This window comes from Taeniopygia guttata, chromosome 1 (genome assembly GCF_048771995.1).
Source record: "Taeniopygia guttata chromosome 1, bTaeGut7.mat, whole genome shotgun sequence".
Taxonomy (NCBI): Eukaryota; Metazoa; Chordata; class Aves; order Passeriformes; family Estrildidae; genus Taeniopygia; species Taeniopygia guttata.
This window is the reverse complement of record NC_133024.1, coordinates 62,222,549-62,246,520: the sequence shown is the minus strand read 5'-3', so window position 1 is coordinate 62,246,520 and position 23,972 is coordinate 62,222,549. Positions and strand designations below refer to the sequence as shown.

Here is a 23,972-nt window from a genome sequence, read left to right as displayed (position 1 = left end):
GTGTGCGGCTGACCCGCGCCCTCTAGCGGCGGCCCGGGGAGCGGCCGCCATGTTCTCCGCCGGGGAGCGGCGGGAGGGCAGCGCCGCCCGCCATTGGCCAGTTCAAGCCCCGCGGCCGGCCAATCGGGGCGGCGCCGGGCGATTCAAACGCTCGCTGCGCGGCGGCCATGGCGGTGCGCGCGGCTCCGCAGCTCCCGGCTGGCTGCAGGTCCGAGCCTGCATTCCGCGGTAAGGCCGGGACACTCGGCGGGGACGGGGACAGGGACACCGGGAACCGAGGGACAGAGCTGCTCCCCGCCGCGGGCCGCCCTCTCGCTTGCCCGCGCGGCGCTGAGCGTTAGCGGCCGGCGTTGCAGCCTCGCGCGTCGGTGCGGCGGGTGCGGGAGAGCCGGTGCGAGAGCCGGTGCGTCTCTCCGGACAGTGGGAGGGAGGGCAGGTGCTTCTGGCAAGGTCGGAGACCGGGCGTGTCTTGGTGGCAGCGCTCGCTGTTGTGGTCTTAGAACTTGCGAGTGGACGGACGAGACTTCATTCTCCTTTGGCGGGGCTGGGGCCGGTACGGACCCCACCCCATCCCATCCTATCCCCAACCCCAGGTAGGGCTCCTGGGCTGGAATCTTTCCCTCATGACAAACAGGACGCCGTGACGTTAAGAGCATCCTCTTGAAAGCAGCAAGTGCGGCACTCTTGTGCTTATTTACTTTCTGAAGCGTTCGGCTTCTGCAAGTTGAAGCAGGGGAGTTGCTTTGGTGGGCCTTGGTGTTCGTGTGAGGGGCGTTTTTGAAGCAGAAGGTGCTGGGAGGCTCTGGGATGCACGCCGAGCTCTCTGGAGGGGCACCGCCTCTGTACGAGCTGTGGTAGGTCCTTCAGAGGCAGGGAATGGGCACTGCCTTCTGTGACTTCGTCCAGAGAAGGGCAGGGAGCTGGGGAAAGGTCTGGAGGACAAGCCCTGTGAGGAGTGCCTTAGGGAACCTGGGGATGCTCAGCTGGAGAAGAAGCTCAGGGAGACCTTATTACTCCCTACAATTGCCTGAAAGGAGGGTGGAGCCAGATGGGGACCGGCCTTGTCTCCGAGGTGACACGTGACAGGACAAGAGGACCGTCTCAAGCTGTGCTAGGGGACGTTTAGCTTGGACATTAGGAGGAATTTCTTGACAGAAAGGGGGATATGACATGGGCATGAACTGTCCAAGGAGATGGTGGAGTCGTCATCCCCGGAGGGACGGTAACAGCTGTTCTTAGGACCTTTTCAGGATCACTTCATGCTGGTATTAACACTCCATGTAGTCTAGCTGTTTTCATAGATGTCCAAGTGAGAGCAGAAGAGAAGCAAATGATTTTACAGATGGTCAGTTGGGTTCAAATGCATGGTGTTTTTTCATGTATGCTCTACTTGCTACTGCCACAAGTGAAAAGTGTGCTTGCTGAACCAACAGTAACTACGTGAAATACTGGACAGGCATACAGAAGATAACAGCAAACCTGACTTCATGTTACAAAATAGCATTTCTTTTAGCTTAATAGAGCAAGCCAGCCATTTTGTTTAGCTGTGAATTTGTATTCAACCATCCCTTGAATACTGCCTTTCTCAAGAAATGCAAGAATGTGTAAGCCATTGAGATGTGAAAACTAAGGCTTTCTTAATATGTAGCATCTATATTTTGTAATGTCTCAATGCTATTCTAACTGCATTTCCTTCTTGACTAAGAAAGTTTAGCATTAATATTTTAGCTGAAAATGTAACAAGTCTCTCTGTCTTAAAATTTGCTAGAACAAAGACGACAGAAAGTCGAAGAGTATCTATCAAGAAAGAAGACGTTTTCTGGTGTGCCCATTCAAGAAAACCAGATGTTGGTCAGGTAGTGTTTCTGCTATTGCTTATATTCTCTTATGTTCATATTCACTAATGTTCCTTCATTTTCCTCTCAGCTGGTTTCTGTAGGTGCTCTGATGCAAAGATACTACTTGCTAACTAGAATGTTTATTTTCAGTCACATGCAGTAGTGCCATGTCTCTTACGTAACACATCACAAAGCACCTGAGGAAGAATTTGAATTTGTAACTTTAAACTGAGATGCTTTTCTTCTGAGTTGTCAATACATTTTCATAGTTGCTAGGAGACAATACTGCTCTTGGTGGTTTTATAACTTTCTAGGTAGTCTGATGACAGCCCTAGTGCCTGACTGAAGGTTTTGGAACCTGTCATTGTGGTAGGAACTATGTGTCCTTGTTCAGACTTGTCTCAGATGGCCTGGGCTCTCATGATTGCAGTGGCTGAGCTTCAGCTTCGTCTATTAGACAGCTCTTTATGGTATAAAAATGATGTTTTCCAGCCTGGATTCTGATCAGTGGTTGCTTAACCATTTGTTTTTGCTGGTGGAATAGTGCAAGCTAAACAGAAATGCTTCAGTATGAGTACGTTCTGTAGACTACCAACTGAATGTGAACATCCTCTAAAAATGCATATTTTTGTTGCATGATTTAAGATGTCTTTTTTTTTTTTTTTTTAAGCAGTAGCAGAACTAGGAGAGCCACTACCAGTAAACTGCAAGACAAGTTACAGCTCTCAACATCTCCCGAGGCAGAAATGGTAAGTTTTTGACTGATACTTAAACACTGTTGGCACTTTGTTTCTATGGCTACAACATTCCACTTACTTAAATCTATTTATGTTGTATGACTTCCAGAGCATGAGACGTTTGCAGGACAAGAGGTGTGGTTTGTTAGCCCTTGATTTAGTCACTGCTTATTATATGCTTCTTGGAAAGCTGTCATATTACAGTAGGAAATGGATCATGTTGATATTCATTTATACTCAACAGGAGAGAGAGTTAAAGAGGATACCATTATTGCTGAAATAATGCTTACATTTTAATAACACGTCTCAAGAATCTTAGAGGCGTTTTTGATACATTTTGAGTCTTTGGGGGAAGCTATTTAAAATCTGAGTAGTGTCTTTTGTCACAGTAAAGAAGTTCATTGTTACTTGAAAGAAAGCCAAACCACTAACAAAATGAATTGTTGAGTGTGTATGCTTTTTCAGTGGTGTGCTGGCAAAACTAAGGTAATCAAAAGTAGATGCCAATACCTAATCAGAGTTTAAGAGAATGTGTTCGTTGTATCATTTCATGTCACTTTCCTGGAATTAAGATGCAAACGGTTGTGCTGCTTAGAAATAGCAAAATAGAGATTCTTTTCCAGACCTGTTCTCAGAGAAAGGTGAGATAAAAACAGACATAAGACCTGTGTTCATGTTAGGCAGTTTAGAGTTTGGGTTTCATAAGATTTGAGATGTGGAGCTATTTGAGGAGAAAAGCAAAAAACTTTAAACTTCAAAACTGACTGTTGAGGAGAAAAATTGCAGAAGTGAGAACAAGTGTTTTTTTAGAAGTTTCCTGAAGGGACATATATTTTTCTGTATAAATGTCTTGTATGGTTTAAAATTGAGTTAAGCTACATAGTCTCCTGAAATAGGTCCTCACACTCAAACTCTAGTTATGACTTTGACAAACTTTGTCAACTCTAACTACTAAACCTCAATGACAGACCAGAAAATGAGTTTTCTTTCAGGCCAAGGGCATCTTCCTCAAAGTCTGCTGCTGCAGACTTCCATGTGTCATTCACGTTGTTTTTTCATGCCTTTGGATATTTCACGCTTTAAAAAGCTGCTCCTTGGACAATGCTGAATTAGTTGCTGTAGAGCAACTTTTTTGGAGAAAAGACTAGATTCAACTTTTCATAAGGGGTTGTGCAGAGAACATACAGCTGATAGTTTCAGTAAAGCCAATAAAACTGATGTAACTATTCTCAACTTGCAGCATCCTACATCTCAATAGTAAGAAAAGTTATCTTCTGGTAGCATCTCCTAGGAGTGGAGAGAAGTGGAGAGAGGATGTTGCCAGCAGGTCCCTCTATCCCTAATTACTACTTTACTCACTACCTTGTGTTAGTAGACTATTCACACTAAGTGGAAGAATGGTGCTGCCATTAATTGATGAGGTATGCAAACAGATACTGCTCTTGACTATATACAGCCTAAAGCAAGTTTCTTCTCTATAACTCTTCTAAGGAGGTAATTTGGGCAGTTTAAAGCCAGAAGTTGCTTTAAGAGTTTTATTTCTTACTTCCAAGTCAGAATTTAAGCAGTTTTTATTTGATTTTTGATGTGACTTCTGCAGTTATAGTTGACAAATAATACTTATACACGACTTCTGTAGGCACCTTTAAACTGGCACTTAAGCACTTTAGCCCTGTAACTGTAAATCATTGGAAGCATCTTTGGAAACAAGTAACGTGCAGCATTAACCTACATCTAACATTTCCGTTAATTTGCCTTTGATTTTAGGAAAATAAAGAGAATGCTGATAAAGTGTCATGGGACCAATCGACAGTAAACTCAGAAATAAATGTTACTTTAAACTCTTCTACAGTCCCACTGACAAGTTACATATCAGGGACAAACTGTAATCTTGAAAATCAAGCTTCAGAGAATAAAGTCATAGATATAAAATCTCAGCATGTACCACTTAGCAAGGCCATCTTGGAAATAAAGAGAGTTCAAGAGAGGCATTTGACATCAGAAAAACAAAATGCAAGTATCAGTGTACCAAAGAAACCAGCTCTTGGCAGATATCGTGGCAAAGTTATCCAATCCAAGATAAATTCTTTCTGGAAAGCAGCAAAAACTGAGGGGGAAAAGAGTTCTTTGCCAGACAAGAAGCTTTTTCCTTCTGCCACAAAACAAGCAGCAAATTCTTTGTCCATGAAAAGCTGTAATACAGTTCTGAAGACCATCAAAGTCGCAAACAACCCTAAATCTGTAAAATCAAATGGTGACTTGCCATTTCATACCAAACCATCTGACAAAGCTGCTACTAACTCACAGTCTGGTCTGAAGAAACAGCTGACGTTTGCTGTGGCACCAAAGAAAGTAACAGTCTCAAAAGTGGTTGGTGGAAAGCGATCACAGCCTCCGAAGGCTGCTTCTTTCAATCATGATAACAAAACGCGGCGTGTGAAGTGTGCAGATGCAAGACAAGAAGCTTCAGCAAAATCAGCTTCTCTTGCTCCTGGTACAAAATCAGGACAGAATGCTAAAATGGATGGCAACAGAAAATCTATTCTGCCAAAAGAGTCAGCAGAAGAGAGACGGTAACTAAATTACTGTTGTAGCTTACTCTTGGAAGTTATTCAGGCCTTTTTCCCAATAATATCTAGTTTGATCTATTTTTGCTGTATAAACTAAAAAACGGAGAACTAAGTGTTTGGTCTTGATGCCCAAGGACAGCATCAAGGCTTAAACTGAGAAATCGAGATTCAGTTGCAGGAACTCTCCAGGCCTACAGCTTTTCCTGTGCAGTTAAAAAATAGATGTTGTTGGAGCTGTTTTTTTTAGTCTAAGTGTTGTGACAGCCTTAAGGATGACAGACAGTACTGTAAATTAATTTCACGTGCATGTCACAGTCTAAAAAATTACTGAGGCAGGAGCATCTTTACAGACTGAAGGAGAGAACTTGTCAGGGACATTTTTCAGTTTGGTGACTACAGCATAGACAATGGGTGAGAATATGATTCACAGTCTAACAGTTATATAATATTTCTCATATATATACTCCTTGTAAGTCACATTTACTAAAAATTGATCGTCTAGGGGGTGGGGTGGTAATGAAACATTAAAACTGAATTACACTTCACATCAGTTTGCGACTTTATAAATTGTGTGATAGGGTTGTTTTGGGCTGTTCTCCACACTTTGTCTTAAGATATTAGTTTCTAGTTTTCTGGTTTGAAGTGGGATGGCGGGGGGGGGAAGGTGACACAGATGAACGGTTCAGAAGCATTTTTTACCTTCTTTTGAAAACAAGGGCCTGTAAACTAAGTCTCTTGTTGCAGCTGCAAGGGAAGAGATTAAAGTGTTTTAACCTGGTAGATACCTAAAGCAGACCTATGTGTAGTTCTGAAATTTCCATGCAGATCTCGTAAACAGCTTTATTCCTCTTGGAATTAAAAGAAGAAGACTCAGGCTACCTGGAAAGTATATCTTGGCATGACTTACCCTAATTAGTGTCAGTCAATGTAAAAAAAGTGATAAAACATCTGTCACTTCAGCTAATAATATTCCTAAATACAGAGCTCGCCTGGATGAATGGAGGGCATCTAGAGGAAAAGTGATGAGACGACCTCCTATATATGCACTTCTAGGACCCCAGTCTAAAAGTGAAGAACAAGAATTCTCTGCTGCTGATACAGAAAAAGTCAATAAGACTCTGAGTGAATGCCTGCAGTTAACAGAACAGGTACTTGAACCCCTGCCTACTGAGTTCTGATTATATAAGTTCTGACAGCAGGAAAATCCTCTGGGCATGTTAGACCCATGTGAGTCAGATACAGGTTATTAATTGTTCCCCACATTAAGCAATATCATAGCTTTTGCTAACAGCTGAGGAAATTGAACTTTTACTAACTCACTGAGCTACTAAATAAGTATAGGCAATAATGGTAATAATAGTAATTGAACTATAATGTAATGAGAGTAGATAGAAGTAATTAGCCTAAAACAAGTTTGCATTTGCAGAAACTTGTCCATACTTCAGAACTACTTGAAACAGACTTTTTCAGAAGATGCCTCTACATCTTACTACTTGTACTTACAATACCATATAAATAAATCTAAGTTTGAAGAATAGGTGAATAACAATTCTGCCAAAGGAAAAATCCCTGGCTTTCTAGTCCAAAATCAGCAAAACTACAGCACCTCAATGTGTCAAATGCATTTAAATCTCTCCTTTTGTGTTGACTTTAGGGACATTGTGGTGATGAAGCACGTGTCATGTTGGAAGAGCTGATACACAATTTTCCTGGGGTTAAAAAGCTTGCAAAATATTGGATCTGCTGCATGCGTCTTGAACAGACAGGCCATCTTGGAAAGCTTATTGCTGTCTACGAGGAGGCTGTTTTGGCAGGAGCAATGGTAAGTAAGTTTTCTTAAAATTTGAGATTAACAATTAGAAAGGCATGGAAGTATGGCCTGTAAAATACAACTGCTTCTGATCCTATTAAATACCTTTATAGTAGGAAAGTCACATGACCTACCTGACAATAAAAATAATGGATTTGGTTTGCTCTGTAGTTGCTGTAGTTACTAATTTGAAGAAGAAAGGTTTAAGGATCATCAAATTATCATAGTACCACTAGAAACCCAAAATAGAACTTAATTTTACACCTACTGATGGACTTAATTTCTATATTTTAATATCAACAAGATTTCAGGGCATCAAATACATCTTTCGCACACCAAATACTGAAAATACAGTATTCACTTGTGTTCTGACTTAACTCTGAATAGCATTAAAGAAAGAGTTTGTAATATGAACATCATGTGGCCTGCTTCACTTTCCCCGTAACTATTATACCACTCAAATAAGCTGAGATAATTCATTTTGGAATTGTTTTTCTAAAACGGTGCAACTTTTTTTCAGCCCAGAGAGGAATTGCGACACACACTAGTAGATACAATTAAAAATACTGAAGGTCTTCTTAACTCTGACAGTGGTAAGTCTGAGTACTCTATTCTAGTTTTATGTCTGACTTGACAGCCAACACAAGGCGTTTTAAAATTTAATAGCAGTACAAATAGTTCATTCATGGAAAATTTTCCATTATCATCTTATACTCAATTATCTTTGAAAACAATCTTGGCTAAACAAATCCTTTTCAGAGGCATGTTAAAATGATTGGAGATGCCCATGTATTCAGGCTTGTTAATTGAACTTTATAAAAGCTGTGTCATCCAACTATTTCAGCCTGACTAACAAAGAATAAATAAAAATACTCTTGTGAGCTAAAAATCAGTGCCTCCGACTCAAACTCCTTTACTACCAGAAGCCTGGTTGTGTTAGGCATAGTGTCAATTAAAGGTTGTAAATATTCTAATTTTGGAAATAAAGTAGCCATAAATATTTCCTTTCAATGTAACATAACCTGATAAGTATCTGAACCCAGAAACTGGCTGAAATACTTGTTGAGAGCTGCTGTGCTTGAAAAGGAAGAGAATGACTTCTCAGGATGTTGTACTTAGCCTGAGCTTTCAGGTTGCAGGTTCTAAAATTATCAGCAATTTAAATTGTTGTGGCTCAGACTCCAATGCATACTTACCTGAAATCTTGGAGCTCTACATGAGAATAAAAGTTATCTCTTTAAAAACATTACCTTTAGTTGTAACTAATTGCAGGTATACTCTCTTCAATGTTGCATTTTTAGGGGGAGCGGTGCCAGAAGCTCATTTAACTGAGGTAGTGGAAGTCAGCAAGGAACCAAATTTGTCTGTAGAGCCAGTTCAGGAAACCTTCAAAGACCTCTGCCCTGATGATGACCAAAAAGAAGAGAATGAAAATAAGAAGGCAGAGACAAGCAGTGAAGTTATCAAAAAAGAAGAAGTTGATTTAGACTTAAAACAAAGAGGAGAGATCTTACCAAAAAAGAATAAAAAGCACAAGGCTAAAGAACGGGCAAAAAAGAAAGGAAAATGTGAAAGAGAACCGAAGGAGGATGGGATAAAAAATACAGCCCAAGTAATTAATTCTCCTGAGAAAGAGAATGACACATCTTATTCAATGAGATGCAACCCTCCTACCACACCATATGTGGAAAGGTAAGATTACTTAAGGTAACCATGGAAAGTCTATAGTGTCTGGAGTAACTGTTTGTCCTGTTAAATGGGGAGGCACTGCATTTGTGAAATACTTAGTTAAAAGCTCTCAAGAACCATTTTTAGGATTGCTTCCTTTTCCTTCAGAAGGAAGTATTTTTAAGTAAGCTTCTCTATTTACCCAAACTGTTTTGCTTTTTGAATGGTTTACTACAGAGTAACCAGACTTTTGTGGCAGAGACCTAAATTCCAGGGTTAGGATTCCCTTCTACTGCCAACAGGGCAGTAGCAGTTCTATGCTGAGCTAGGTAAAGAGGTCTCCATCCCTCCCCTTTTCAAGTGTAGATAAGGTTGTATGTCATAACACAGAATTAGTGAACAAGATGTAACTGGCCTGTAAAGACTATTTTAATTGTATCTTGAGGCCAAAACTTGGGTTGTAGCCTCGGTACAAACCAACTAATGCTTAATTTTTTTTTTTTTTGCTATAAGGTTTTTATTAAGGAAGTTGTGCTCAGCTTTAACATCTGATGGGGTTGGAGTCCTGACAGCTGTCCACTGTCCCTTGCAGCAGGAAGAACAGCTTCCCCTGATAGAATGGGAAAGAACTGTCTTTGGGAACTCTTTTCAGGAGGTTTTCTGGGTTAAAATATTTTGCCCAAGAAAAGAGTTGTACATCTGGTTTTAGCTGAATGAAGGGAAAGGGACCTGTTTCCTTTTGCCATGGGAATGGGAAAGAGTTGAACAGGAATCATGACTTGCTGTTTCTGCTGGTTGCTGCAGAGGTAACTTATATTATGGCATGCCTATGTTTATGTTTCTGGTTTGTTGTTTTCTTTTCCTAAGTGTGAAGATGCATCCTGAGGCAAATGACTGCAGTGCTAAAGATCTGAAAATCGTAACTCCTTTGCGATATTCCCAACGCATTCGGGAGAAAATGTTCAAGCTGCCTGATGCTGTTAAAGAGCAAGATCCATGTGTCTCTTCACTTGAGGAGCTGGGAGACTTGAAACCAAAAGCCACAGTGTTTATCCACAGACAGAGCAATGCCCTCCAAGAAACAAATGCTGAAATAGAAGAGTAAAAGTAGTGCTATTGCTAGAGGGGGTTAAAGATTTTATACTTTTTAGGGAGAGTTGAAGGGTACTTGTTTTATGCAGCTTTGAGAAAGCTGTCTAAAATTTTTGGGGACTGCTGATGTCACTAAAACTTTTAAAGTTTCTGCCTTTTCAAAATTGTAACAAATCTCTCCTGCTTTAAGTACTAGACTAAGCACTGTTGTCTTTATGTTGACTATATTTCATTAAATTTTCCATTAAGTACTAGGTATAATGCTTCGTATTAGTAGCTCATGGTATTATATTGCTGATACCTACTGTTTACTGGTTGCAATTCCTGTTAATTCCTTAGAAACATGCAATCTCTTAGTTTAAGAAAACAAAGTAATGTAGGTGTTCCAGTAATGCAAAGTCTACTCTGACAAGATTTAGTTTTTAGAACTGAGGGCAGCTAATAAGGTATGTGCTGAATTTAAACTGTTGTATCTAGTTTTAGGGCTGCTTCAACAAAACAGAATTTAATCTCTTTAGTTACTGAGATTTGTTCGTCATCAAGTAATCCTAGATGAGGTCTGATAACACTAGTATGTGACTATTTTTATGTGGGCTTGTATTAGTCTGTACTATGGTATACCTATTAAACTCATCAGTCTGTATTATGGTATACTTATTAAACTGATCAATTTAGTTGTGTTTGTTCTTTAAATAAAGGTTAAAGCTATTTGGTATGTTCTTGGCACTGAGCTATCACAGCTCGTGTTTCCCATGTTTCAGTGTGGGGCCCGTTCAGCGGAGCAGCAGCCCAGGGCCCGCACGAGGGCCGGGCCGGCGGGGCCGCTCCCGCCGCTGCCGTGGGGCGGGCTCGGGGCCAGCCCCGCCCTCCTGCCCCGCCCGGCGCGGGCAGCCCGGGCGAGCGGCGGCGGCCTTGTGCCGGGCCTGCCCGCTGAGGTGAGTCCCCGGCGGGCCTTGAGGGGCTGGGGGAGGGCTTGGGCTGCTCCTGTTCAGCGTGAAGGAGCCGGAGGAAGCAAAGAGCTCATCAACCCCTTAGAACACCGTCTGTGCACGCAGTGCATAGCAGATGCTCGAATTATGGGTAACCAGCTTAAAAGCACCAGGGATTTGGAAAAAGGGTAGAGCCTGCTGCATGAGAGAGCCTGCAGGAGATGTGTTTTTAGCAGGAACTGGGATCTTGAGCGAGTTTCAGCGGCTGTGGGAGCTCTCAGGAGGGCTGGGACTAAGCACAGTATGCGAGGAGAGGACACAGCCTCGCACTGTGCCGTGGGCCTTGCAGATTCGATAGCAGGAAGCTTTTCTTCACTGAAGAGGTGATTAGACATTGGCATGGGCTGCCCGGAGAGGAGGTAGAGTCACCATCCCTGCAGGTGTTTAACTGGATGTGGCACTCCGTGCCATGGGCTAGTTGACATGGTGTTGGGTCATGGGATGGATGTAATGATCTCAGAAGTCTCTTCCAACCTTATTGATTCTGTGATCCCATTATATAGTCTAAATGTAGTGGTAGGACAACTGGGAACATTTCAGAAGTGCAGGAGGGAAGGTTTACGCTAGATATTAGGAAGCATCTATTTACTGAGAGGGTTGTTGAGCGTTGGAACAGAATTAGGGAGGTGGTCAATGCCTAAAGCTGTTAGTGTTCAAGAAACATTGTCATGATGCCATTGTCACGCTAGTCTAACTTCTGGTCACCCCTGGAGTGGTCAGGCAGTTGCACTATATGACCATTGTAGGTCTCCTGCAACTAAAATATTTTATTCTATGTCTTCCAGTTCTTGAAGTCTTTGCACAGTAACTTTTACCAGTTTGATTTTGCTTATGCTGTTTTAGGTGAGAATTGTCACTGGAAGCTTTAAGCTTGTTCATAGTATTATGCCTGTGAGTTTTCTTTAGTGTTATGAAACTGCCTGCAGGAATGCAGGTAACAAAAAGAAGATGCGTAGTCGTAACTGTATAACTGACATTTTCGAAGTGATTGAGCATTTTAAATTAAAAAAAGCAGAAATAGTACTATAGTGTTTTAAGTTTTACTTTCTGGAGGCCTCACATTCAGTAAAATCAAGGTAACAGTGCAGGGAAGTGTGTCATGGTAATGCTGGACAGTTACTTACCCACATTTGTCACTTTTTCTTGTTTTTTGTTTGTTATGCAGGTTATATTAAGAGAAAATTTTAAAATGTGTTAAGGTCATGCCAAAGTTTAGAAGATAATCCTGTGAATGAAGAGAAATGTTGGAACTGGATTTTTAAAGAATGGAAGGATACAACGTCTTGAAAGTACTAGGAGAGGGATCCTTTGGCAGAGCTCTCCTAGTTCATCATAGAATCAGTGACCAGAAATATGTAATGAAGGAAATAAGGCTTCCAATGGTAAGGTGACACAAATATCACCTCACCCACCACTTAAAAAAGATAAAATTAAAAAATCCTAATTCTGGGTGTATTTTTGAAACACTGGACAGTTTTTCTGAGAGTTTTGTGTATTAGACAGGTGTGTGGTATGGTTACAGTATAACTACATCTTCAGCTGATGTTGTTGGTACTAAGTGAAGTACATGGTTGCGTATTGGGATTTTGGGAAATGTGGCAGGTATGAAGATGCTTAGAATGAAATCCCTGTTTCCACTGACACCCGTGGCTTCAATTGCCATTGATTTTGCTAAAATGCAGATTTCATCTTCCGCATCTAATAAGGAAATTAGTGTTGTATTACTGCTGGTAATTAACTATTCGTGTTACATTCTCTGCACTCAGCTAAGCTAAAAGTCACGAAATGGGAGGCAGTGGCTTTCTGAGGCCAAAGCTCAGCAAGACCTGGGCACTTGTCTTTATATTGAGTTCATGCAGACTATTAGCTGTTTCAAAGTCAGTGTATGCTGCTTTGTTACATAGTTTTGCACTTTTAAAATAGAAAATTTAAAATTTTCCTATTTCATTAATTGAAATAGGAAAAGATTCTCTCAAAAAAAAAAAAAAAACAAAATACCAAATGCCCAAAAAACCCAAAGAAGTCTTCAGTAATAAACTATGGATTAAAAAGATGGGGCTTTTAAAGTTTCTAAATGACTTAAAATAACTGAAGAACAATTTAAAAAAATATTTTTCTTTGAAAAGTGAGGCACTTTATATGTGAAAATTTGTTAGTGTGAAATTTATAGTAAATGTGTTTATATTTTCAGTCTTCATCTGGTGTAGAGAATTCTAGGAAGGAAGCTGTTCTTTTGGCTAAAATGAAGCATCCAAATATTGTTGCCTTTAAAGAATCATTTGAAGGTAAGTATAAAAAAATTTTAAATTTCTTCATTTGTTTGAAGTTGCATACTCCTCAGGGATTTGGATTATTTTTTTTTGTTTATGGTATGTATTATAACCAAAATACATGTTTATTGTAACACAACATATAGAATGTCATTGGAGCTTTCTAGTAAAAAGTATTATATCTAGTAAAAAAAAATCAATAAATATTCTGCTATTGAAAATACTAATTATTCCTAAATTACCAAAAATTTAGCTGATGGACATCTGTATATAGTGATGGAATATTGTGACGATGGAGATCTAATGCAGAAGATTAAACACCAAGGAGGAAATTTGTTCCCTGAAGACACGGTAAGAAAAGACATTGTTTTTAACCAAGGGAACTGGGAATCCTTTTCCATGTAAACTGAAGCATGCTGCATAAACCAAATTAGAGATATGCAAACATCTTAATGAAACAAAATAATTTACAGATAGAACTGGAGAATTACTTCTTTTATAGTTTCCAGCATATTAGGACAAGAATTGTAAGGGAAAAAAAAAGAAATTGCTACTTGTATCTGAAAATTGTTCACATAGTGTGAAAACAGTCAGGTTTGTATGCAATTAAGTAGAAATTTTACACAACAATTCAGGCAGAATTTAAATAATACTAAGGGTACTGCAAATGGAAAGTGAACAAACCACTTTGGTAAGATAAATAAAGCTAACTAGGAGAATAAATGCCCGCTTTTTATGTAGCAGTTAAACCATTTAGTTTAAACCATTCAGCATATGCTAACTCCTTTTACCAGAGAAGCCAGAAAAGCTATAAAATTACTTAGAAGGTTCAAAGGGACATTGTCATGAATAGAAGCTACTTCTTGCTACAGTTAGGAACATCACCTTCGTTTAAGTGAAAGGACCAGGAACCTCAACTAATTGAATATTTAGATTTTTTAGTACCTTTAAGAGTTTTCTTTTGTACTTAGAGAGGAACAGATTTCCTTTTAGAAACAGTACATTGTTTCCATGTGAGTTTTGGTTTTAATTGTTATGTGTTGCTTTGGGTTTTTTTCCTATTTGTCAATTTACTGTGTAACTTTAGTTAACTTGTTTATAAAATGACCACCAGCTAAAGCTCCAGGTAGTAATTCCCCAGGTTCATTATTCCTATGTATTATTAGAACTTCTTGGACACAGGTAATAAACATTCCTTCTGCCATGCTTAAATAAATCTGTTTTAAAGAACTCAGTCTTTCATGCTGGTTGGAGGCTATTATGCTGGAGTTACTTTTAATGCCCAAGTGTTCTGAATATACTTTTGTTTTTCTATTTTTTAATCTATTTGTAAAGTATTCATTATATTGAGCATTGAACTGTTATAACTCTTAGCTACTCTTTTTCAGATCCTTCACTGGTTTGCACAGCTGTGCCTGGCTGTGAAGCACATCCATGATAAACGTGTGCTGCACAGGGATATAAAATCCAAGGTGAGCAGAGCAAGTTTTGTTGCCATTAATAAACTCTCCTGCATGCAAAAGTTAAACCCTCTTTCTCGTAATTTCCCGTGACTGCTAAGTTCTGTGGTTTTTATTTAGGCCTAAGTATATATAATGTAAATTAAATTGTTGAGTGCATGTAATACTGTGGGTGTAAACATCATCTAAGTATGGCTATATCCTTGATATCCACACTGCACGTAGCACCAATTGCTTGTGATGCTGCATATAACTTTAAAGAACCACAGAACTATAAAAAAAAGTGTATGGATTATGCAGTTTGCAAGTATCTTCCCTCACAGTTTTTTCTTTTTCTCTCTTCCTTATCAGAAAGAGGGAATTTCAGAAGAATTTCAGGAACCTTGCTTTGAGTATAGCATAGAGATTAAGACAATTCTAAGTTCTGATTCTTCCTCTGCTACTGATGCTGGGACCTTAGGCTCACAAGTCTTTCTGTTTTGGTAGAAGTATTAGGAAATACAAAGACAAAATATCAGAAGTGGTTATTGCTGTGTTTTCTATATATCCAAACTGCAGAAATGATTAGTTGAAGAATATTTAAATATGTTAATCTTTGCTCTTGAAATGCAGAATGTCTTCCTCACTCAAAGTGGAAAAGTCAAGTTAGGAGATTTTGGATCTGCACGCCTTCTTGCACAGTATGTGGACATCCCAACTGATCTCAGTGGTGTCAAATTTTATTTTACAATTGACAAACAGTACAGAGTTCATAAATCATTACTTTTCACCTGGCATTTCTTTTTTGTCGTTTCATAGTCCAATGTCATACGCTTGCACCTATGTGGGAACTCCTTATTATGTACCTCCAGAAATATGGGAAAGTCTGCCATACAACAACAAAAGGTACTTGTGTTTTCAGTGGTCACAAATAATGCCATACTGATGGATGGGTTTTTTATTGCTATCTCAATCTAGCTGTGTGGCTTATCCATATTTGTTTCAGAGAAGATACTGAGCTGAAGAAAATTTACAAAGAGGTAATTATATTTATTTTAAAATTATAGTGCATAAATATCTTTTTTCGTAGATAACTGAGAGCACAGTATGTTTAGTCCTAGAAGTCTGAAAAACAGTGTGCAGACTTCTTATTGTTTGGTAACTACATACATACTTGTGTGTATGTTTGTAAGGGTATATATATCTACAAACATAGGTTTGTGTTTGCATCTTTTTGCTGGTCTTATTTTTTGGGGGATGGTTGTTTGGATGATGGTTGGTGATCTTTTAACTTCTTCATGCCAGTCTTGATAATGTAAGGATAATGGCACAGAATGGATTACTTAGATTTACAGAGCTCAGTTATTCTGGTCCTTATGCAAAAACTGTAATTGATTTTCCAGGGTAAGTAAGAAACCTTCTACAGGTCAGGTTGTTTACTGCTCTTCTGGCAGGAAAGGCTTCTGTTGCTTCTTGTGCAAATGGCAGTACTCACTTTTGGTGAAAAATGATGGTGTTTTTTCTCAGTAGGAGAATTCTTTTTGGCAGGGCCAGAATTCCAGCTCTCAGAATTAGGATTATGTGGCTGCCATTTGATGTTAAGGGACATAGAATACAAAGGCTTTTAAGTGCAGAAGGATAAATATTGTTGGAGCAAATTTATTAAGAGACATCCTAGGAATAAAAAGCCAACTACAACTGTATGACTGTCATCTTTTTTTACATTAGGGTAGGATAAAATAAGCAAGAACATTTCCACAGGAGAGGTTAAACACATAATTATATTGTCTTTTATGGTTACATACATTTATTCTTAGTTTATTCATCTCAGTTATGTACACAGATTAAATCTCATGCTTTTAAGCAAGATATTAAATTGTAATTTCTGGCTCAAAATTTTTCATCTCTCTCTATATCTACAGTGATATATGGTCTCTGGGGTGTATTCTGTATGAGCTGTGCACTCTAAAACACCCGGTAAGTACAGCTTTATTGCCATGAGAAAAGTTTTGGAATTCCTTGACACTTAATTAGCAATTAGCTGTACAGTAGAATTGACTGAAGTACTTGCTGCTGCTTCCAAAAGAGGGAAGTATTGCTCCACCCTTCCTATGCCTCCTCCACTATATGCTTCTGTTTGAGCAGTTCTTAGGACCTACTGGACCCTTCTGTAGAAGACTCTATTTTCAAATTTGTTAGAAAACAATTGATTTTTTTAATTGGTTAATTTTCATCAATATCAGTGAGGTGGTCTGGGTGTATTGAGTCCAGCAGCTGCCAGGCTGATTGCAGATACCTGCAGTTGCAAAAATATTGCATTTTACAGCATCAAGACATTGGACGTAGTGACAAAGACACTCAAAATCTTTGCTAATGGAATTATAGCATAGAAAAATGTAGTAAGCAATAATCATTTTTGTAGCTTGCATCAGAGATACACCTTTGCTTATTCTTCAAATCAAACAAATCACTGTCCAAGCACCATCTTCTGTTGTAACAGTGGGGACCTTGATGAATGATTCTGTCTTTCTGTCATTTCTGGAACACTGTCTTTTACAGTGTTGTTGCTGTGTTTCTTATGTGTTAACATCCTCTGGCTTCTCTGTACAGACATGTAGGTAAAATGAGAGCCCTTGTTAGGATATGTTTGTTTTGCAGGAAAATGAGATCCTAACTTAGAGTCATTGTTTTAGTTTTTTATAAGCAGCTGTTTCCTTTCATTGAGCTAATACTGTATCTTGAAATTAGAGAATCACAGAATATTCTGAGCTGGAAAGGACCCACAAGTATCACCAAAGTCCCAGCTCCTGACCCTGCAAAAGACAGGCCCAACAATGACACATATGTCTGAGAGCATTGTTCACATCCTGTGTACCAACAAAAGGTTCTCCACAGCTGCAAGTGCTAACTGTGCAAGAGTGTAGAAGCTTACACTGATGTCACTGGGTGATGAGGGTGCCTGTGCATAGAGATGTGTTAGCCTAAGTAGATCTGTGGCAAATCTTTGGCAGTGTCACAGTGAGGCAGAACTCAGAGCTGGGATTCCAAGGAGGGAGTATTCTTACTAGCAGTGTTGAAAAGTTATGTGTCTGGTTTGATGTGATGGTCACGTATGTTCTTGCATAATCTATCAGAGTTGATACAAAAACATGATGCTCCATGGGTGCTTGGCACCCTGCAGCCAAGCCAGTGGGGTGTCATCAAAGGAAACTTCCTGCATGGGAGCTAGAAGTTCTCAGACATTAGATTTGCAAGAGGGTATTTGTATCTTTACAGGCTATTTTTGATGATTTTTTTTGATCAAAGTCTTCATATTTTCAAGCTTATTGTTTCACTCTTGCAGTTTGAGTCTGATCTCAAGTATATGAACTGATGAATTTGATTTGTGTATAAATGAAATTCAATAATAAATTTATAGGAGTAATTCCTATCTGCTTTTCAGTTGTAGAAGTTATCTTAAATTATGTCAGCTACTTTTTACCTTATGCTTGAACTCTGTGCTCTAATATGAATTTATTTTTAATGCAGTTTCAAGCCAACAGCTGGAAACATCTCATCCTTAAGATATGCAAAGGGTCCTACGATCCACTTCCATCTCACTATTCCTATGAGCTTCATTACTTAATAAAACAGATGTTTAAGAGAAATCCCCAGAATCGTCCATCAGCCAGTACTATTCTTGCAAGAAGTTGCCTAACCAAACGTGTGAAAAATTGTTTGCCTTCTGAGGTATTGTGTATTCTTTGTCTCTAGATTTAAGCAATACTATCTACATTTTGGATACTAAATCCTTTTAATTTGTAGTTTGTTAGTGTAAAACTGTAAAATATAATGTTGTGTATGTCCTACTCTAAAATTCATACAGTTGTAAACTTATCAGAAAACCTGAATTTTTATAAGTGTCCTTTTGAAAATTAAAGTTAAATATTGACGTGATGCTAATAAAATTAGATATTTTTAGCTGGAGCAGTGCACTTGTATAATGAGTCTATTTTTAACAAATAGTATATGCAATAATTTGAAGAAGTTTAAAACTATACAGTACTTGCATCTCTTCTTACACATTTCAGATTGTAGATGAGTTTGAGCAGATATTAAAGGAAACCAAGAAACCTGAAGGCAATGGAGCAAGACAAAAGGGTAAAGTCAGTAACATTTTTGTTGATGTAAGGAACAAAAAAATTAGTAAGAAATATAAGATCTTAAATACAGCTATGAAACATTAGCATTATATGTCCAAATCTACTTTTAATTATTTCAAAATCTAATATTACTCAACTTACATGGAAAAATGCTTGAAGGGTGTAAATTATATTCCACCATAAGTAGAGTGCAAAGCTGCAATATATGTATTGTAAGTCTTAAGACTTGTGCTAGAAATAAACTTTTCAGTTTCAAAATCAGCTTAAAAAAACCTTTTAGCAGCGGCATGTATTTAAAATATGATAGTTCTTTCTTTCCCAGAATATGGTGAAGCAAGTTATGTTCATTATTTGATTTTTAGAGAGAATGTTGGACTTTTTTCTTCTGCAGAAATTTAGCTACACCACAGTTAGTGCCCATTTGGAACGGAATAGTAGCAGGACTCTGTTGAGAATGAACTATGTTGTCAGAAGTGTGAAGAAGCTGTCACATAATTGTCATTGCTTGGTTCAGAAGCATTGCTGTTACACCTCTGGAATACCACTTATATATAAATGTAATAGCAAACTATAAATGTTTGCTAAAGGTGTTAACTCTTGCATTAACTCTTGTTTGTTAATGTGTCAGGTCATGTCATGGCTGGTGGAAGCTCAAACAATAAGACAGAAAATAGAGTAAGTATTCAAATATAAATAAAACATTTGTATTTTAGTAATTTACAAGATTCTGTATTATAGAAAAGTTTTTACAGAATATTATTCTATGCTAAACCATAAATCAGCCTATTAGTGTTCAAATTGCAGTTTTCCTGTGTTTCCCACCGTGCCAACTTTTTGATTCTTCCCATGTTTAGTTTAGTTCCAAAATGGGTTATTTTATAACCCTGTCAAAACAAAACCCAAACAAAAAAAACCTTGTCTTTCTATTTTTTTTTTTTATTATTATCGCAAAGGATTATCCATTTTCTTTGCTTTTGGGACACATTCAGAACTGGCTGCTGTGGAAACGATCTAGTCTGGACATAGTTCTCACCATGTTTTAGGGCACATATGAGATTTCAGGAGTGAAGAATTAAGTCACAGGTGGGCAAGATATCCCCTATGGATACATTACCATAGCCTGACTCAGCCATATTCAGTATATTTTTAAAAAGCATGTTGCCTTGGAGGAGCTCATTTTATTTTCTTTTCATAGACCTGTCCATCTGAGAAGTTTATATTTTGGTGCATCTTGTTTTGCTTGGGAATGTAAATAATTTATATTGTTTGTGTTCTTAAATGTAAAATAACCCCAAATGACATCAAATAACTACCTATGTGCTTAGCTTCAGAAACTGAGGTTGTCTGTCTTGGGCACTCAGTGTGAAATACAGTGCAGTAACAGGTAGTGTGCAATTGCAGTTGGCTTCACAATGTTAGTGGCTTAGTTTTCAAACCTTCCAATCTTTGGGCCAGGTATTTTATAGCAAAACTGAAATAATTAATGCCATGTTAATATGACTGCTTTGTCTTCCTTGAAACAAGGATAATAATTAATACAGTCTTTACTCTTTTAAAGCGAAGGAAAGATGAAAGTAGCAATCATAGCCCCTTAGAAAGGAAAAATGCTAAGGGTTTGCGTGAAGGCACAAGGGAACAAAGGAAATCTTGTCAAGAAGGTAAGTTTTACAGTTTTAAGGCTGATGCACGTCCTTCTGTATACTGGTATCTACATGTCAGTGATGCAGCCATTTAAATAGGTGGCTCAAACTAGTTTTAGCTAACTCAAGACAAGAAAACCATGCCACCATCAGTTCCTTCTGCAAGTACTTTGATTCATACTGCTTATCTGAGATTAAAAAAGAAAACTAAAAATTCTCCTGTCAAAGTAATAAAAAACTACTTTGAAAACATTTGGAATAGAGTAAATGTATGGAGAACACCTTCTAGTTGAAATTTGCACCCATAGAATCAAACATCACTGCTAGTTAAGTGATTCTTAGTACTGCTTTGCTTGGACAGGGCAGTCTGGACATGGAATCAAGTTAGATGCTGGTTATCATGGAGTTTTTTTGTTACAATTGTAGTATCAGCTTCTGCTGTCCTGCCAGGAAGTACTGATCTGTCACACGCCCAAAGGAGGCAATGGGAAAAGAGGATATCCTGTACTGTGCTGGATGTCCTGGAAAATGCGTCCTTGCTTTCTTCCAGTTTTACACCTGAAGAGACTGAAAGTAAGATTTAATTTAATGTGCTTTTAATTCAAGTAATGTCAGTGATTCTTTACAGATCTTAAAAGCCAAACTTCACAAAGCATGTTTAAAATTATGTTAAAATAATTTTAAAATACTTCATTAACAAACCATCAAAAAGTTCACCGTGCTGAAGAGAATTTCTTTGTGTTTTTGTGTGACAGGAAGATTGCAAAGAGTGATGAAACTGACAGATAACATTAGCAACCCTAAAATTATAATCATCACTAAGGAATTATCCTACAGTCCTCTTTTTAATACATCATTTGTGGAGGTAGCAGTGAGGAATTCATTTGGTGCAGAATGCAGCCATCTGTCTTTCAAGTACAGCATACTATTGGGAGCATAAAACTTCTACACCTCTACTTTTGTTGTGATTTAACATACAGGTTAAGGCCAGTGACAAGAACTATCAATGATGTACCTCAGATGTGAGGCAGAGACTTTTGTTTCTTTTGATTAAAACTCTTAAACCTGAGAAAGGTTTCAATTTTAAAATGCCCCTCACTGATGCAATTGTTATAATTATTTAATGTGATTCTGGAGATGTGTTCTAGGTAAATATGAATAAATGGCTGTGGAAATAAATAATCAAGATATGAGTAGTCAGAAAATTCCCAAGCTGTGGTGGGAATGTTATGTGATAGTTATGCACAGGGCAAGGGGAGTGCATGTGTTTAAGTGTTCTGCTATTAAAAGGCACAGAAACAGCCTCAGGCTTCATTTTGAGACTTGCAGAGCCACCACATAAGCTTGCTGAGACTCTGATTCCTCATCCCTCAACCAATTCCTGTGGGCTCCCTGGCCACAAGAAGATTCCACTGTTTCCTCAGTTTGTTAGGAGGACAGTGGTGTGACAGATGGAGTTATCTAGACTCTTTTCTTCCTGTTTCTTCCTGTTTCTCATGTGTCTCTTGAATGTGACCTTGAATGTAATCCACACTGCTAATGCAATTTTCTGTAAATTCTGTAAATTCATGAATGATTGTATACCCAGGTGGTGGTGTTATAAACTACAGTGAAAATAGGCCACGGAAGCAGTGGAACAAGGAACCCCCTCAGACCCTGATGGACATGCTCAGCAATGCAGATGTCAGCTTAGCATTTAAAACATACACAATTTATACACCAGGTAAATCCCCATTTTCTGGACAAACATTTTTGCAAACAGGTTTATTAATAAAGGCTTTTTCTTCTGTTTTTTCATACATAGCTCCTCTGTAAACTGATCACACACCTGAGTTCATATCACAACAGGCTAGATTTTGGGGTTTTTTAAGTTTACCAAATGAAACGTGGACTTTAAAAAGCCAGGTTTGGAATTCATGAGTGATTGTACATCTCCACTACAGCTCTTCATGATGGACTTTCACTTGCAGCTCAACAGCTGAATGAGGTCATGACAAAACACAGACGCCTGCTATGTGCTCCCTCCCACTGAGCTGTGTGGTGTGTGTGTTAGGGAGATGCAGGAAATGCACTGTAACCCCATCAGCTAAATCCCCCCTCTCTAAGGCAGTGGTGCCCCGGTTTGAGGGCAGGATGGTCAGATGGCACAGCTGAGGACAGTCTACAGATGTGCACAGCCACAGTCACAAATACTTGCTCTGCACTTCAGTTGCCTTACTAGTTTATCTTCCCACCTAAAACAGGTAACAACTTATCCTGGAATCTGCTACAAACTGGGGATGAATTTGACTATTTTGTATTCATACTCTTAATAGTTTTACTTTAAAAATTAAAATATTTTGATGGCATTTTAATTTTTATATTTTCAAAGTTTCTGAAAACATATTAAGAGGTCCACTTTCTGATGAATGCGGAGAATCTGATGAAGTAGATGGTGAGAATGAAGTTGTTGTCATAGATTCTGAGAGACTTGAACCTAGATCTGATGAAGATGACACGTAAGTCCAAGCAATGTCCTTGCATTTATGTTTTCTTTGGTTTCTCAAAGAGATTTTTCCATAACAACATTCCCCTGAAAAAAAAAAACCAGTATTTTTCTCAGCATCTAAATTCACCCCTCTCTTACATAATGAAATTGAAATTTAGTAGCATTTGATATCTTACAATGTATGAACAAAAATGCTGTGATTTTTGGATGTGTGTATGTTTTGGGGGTGGTTCTCAGATTCTCAGAATCTCAGTTTGTGTCACTGTTTATTTTTGGGGCATCTAGAGATGACTACCTAGGCCTGTATTGCTGCAGTTCAGCTGCAGGCTGTCAATTACCAACACATTTGCAGTCTCTTAATATATTAATTTGTCTTTGCTTTTGATGAAACTTACTTTTGTAAATTCCATAGAGAATCATAAAGAACATATTGGTTCTTTAATCACAGTGGGGCAGGAAATAAGTCTCTTGTGCTGATATTTTTAACATAATTTATCCTAATTACAGGATATTTTGGGGGGGGGGGGCAAGAAGCAATTAAAGATTTATAAAGTTGTATTTTGCTTCTCAAAATAACATTTTTTGAAATTTATTTTTAGGGACTTTGAGGAAGATGACCCAGACTGGGTGTCAGAACTGCAAATGGTATTGAAACAGAGTGACTGAAAACCTGAATTTACCTGCAATGAGTGAAGTTAGGTGTGCTGGTATCCAAGTTGTTATTAATAACTGGTTATTCATTAAATATTTTCAGTCAAAAAAAAAAAAAAAAACCAGAGTGGGAATGTTTTCTGTATCACAAACTGAGGATGGAAAATGCACAGTAAACTTTTTTAGAAAGAGCACTTGCAGATAGCTAAACGAGTCCATATATTAAATATGTTTGGAATTGGTAACAGCTTTGCAGAAATGTTCTGTCAAATGATGGCATTGTTCAAATTGTTCTCTTTTCTTATTTCAAGGAGATGGTGTAGCACTCTGAGAAGGTGTAAATGTACATAATGAAATGCAGCATTGTGGTGGGGGGGTTGATGCTGGGTAGCAAGTGCCACCGAAGCTTCTCTGTCACTCACCTCCTCAGCTGGTCAGGGGAAAGAAAATTTAATGAAAGGCTCATGGGTCAAGATAAGTACACAGAGGGATCACTCACCAATTACTGTCACAGGCAAAACAGACTTGACTTGAGGAAATTTATTTATTGCCAATCAAATCAGAGCAGAGTAATGAAACATAAGCCCAAATCTAAGAACGCTTTTCTCCCACCGTCCCTTCTTCCTGGACTCAATTTC

The 23,972-nt window shown here is 38.5% G+C and overlaps 2 protein-coding genes across 12 annotated transcripts; both read left to right on the top strand.

Moving 5' to 3' along the window:
• The first annotated feature begins 94 nt into the window (after positions 1–94).
• Positions 95–10,430, top strand: CKAP2 (cytoskeleton associated protein 2). 10 transcript variants are annotated; one of them, XM_002197599.7, is made up of 9 exons: positions 95–228; positions 1,769–1,856; positions 2,512–2,587; positions 4,343–5,148; positions 6,128–6,293; positions 6,800–6,967; positions 7,476–7,548; positions 8,257–8,647; positions 9,491–10,430. In XM_002197599.7, exons 1-9 carry the CDS (start codon positions 168–170, stop codon positions 9,726–9,728), a joined length of 2,067 nt encoding a protein of 688 aa, XP_002197635.2. In that variant the 5' UTR covers positions 95–167; the 3' UTR covers positions 9,729–10,430. The 10 variants fall into 10 exon arrangements, with proteins under 10 accessions (XP_002197635.2, XP_030129187.2, XP_072785594.1 ...); XM_030273327.4 differs by having other exon boundaries at positions 2,509–2,587; XM_072929493.1 differs by lacking the exon at positions 95–228 and adding an exon at positions 1,103–1,222 and having other exon boundaries at positions 2,509–2,587.
• Positions 10,431–10,507: 77 nt separating this feature from the next.
• Positions 10,508–23,456, top strand: NEK3 (NIMA related kinase 3). 2 transcript variants are annotated; one of them, XM_072929525.1, is made up of 16 exons: positions 10,508–10,650; positions 11,870–12,086; positions 12,896–12,989; positions 13,228–13,325; positions 14,363–14,446; positions 15,047–15,114; positions 15,233–15,319; positions 16,336–16,390; positions 17,942–18,142; positions 18,484–18,553; positions 19,184–19,230; positions 20,114–20,213; positions 20,646–20,768; positions 21,784–21,918; positions 22,567–22,693; positions 23,283–23,456. In XM_072929525.1, the coding sequence occupies exons 2-16, from the start codon at positions 11,970–11,972 to the stop codon at positions 23,347–23,349; spliced, it is 1,473 nt and encodes a 490-aa protein (XP_072785626.1). In that variant the 5' UTR covers positions 10,508–10,650; positions 11,870–11,969; the 3' UTR covers positions 23,350–23,456. The 2 variants fall into 2 exon arrangements, with proteins under 2 accessions (XP_072785626.1, XP_002197649.3); XM_002197613.7 differs by having other exon boundaries at positions 10,509–10,650; positions 20,622–20,768.
• Positions 23,457–23,972: the final 516 nt, after the last annotated feature.

Coding starts and splice junctions, on each gene's coding strand:
- CKAP2 (XM_030273327.4), top strand. CDS start 168: ATGGCGGTGCGCGCGGCTCCGCAGCTCCCGGCTGGCTGCAGGTCCGAG. Junction 6,294..6,799: donor GCCTGCAGTTAACAGAACAG/GTACTTGAACCC, acceptor TGTTGACTTTAG/GGACATTGTGGTGATGAAGC. Junction 7,549..8,256: donor TCTTCTTAACTCTGACAGTG/GTAAGTCTGAGT, acceptor TTGCATTTTTAG/GGGGAGCGGTGCCAGAAGCT.
- NEK3 (XM_002197613.7), top strand. CDS start 11,970: ATGGAAGGATACAACGTCTTGAAAGTACTAGGAGAGGGATCCTTTGGC. Junction 14,447..15,046: donor ACAGGGATATAAAATCCAAG/GTGAGCAGAGCA, acceptor CTTGAAATGCAG/AATGTCTTCCTCACTCAAAG. Junction 18,554..19,183: donor CAATGGAGCAAGACAAAAGG/GTAAAGTCAGTA, acceptor TTAATGTGTCAG/GTCATGTCATGGCTGGTGGA.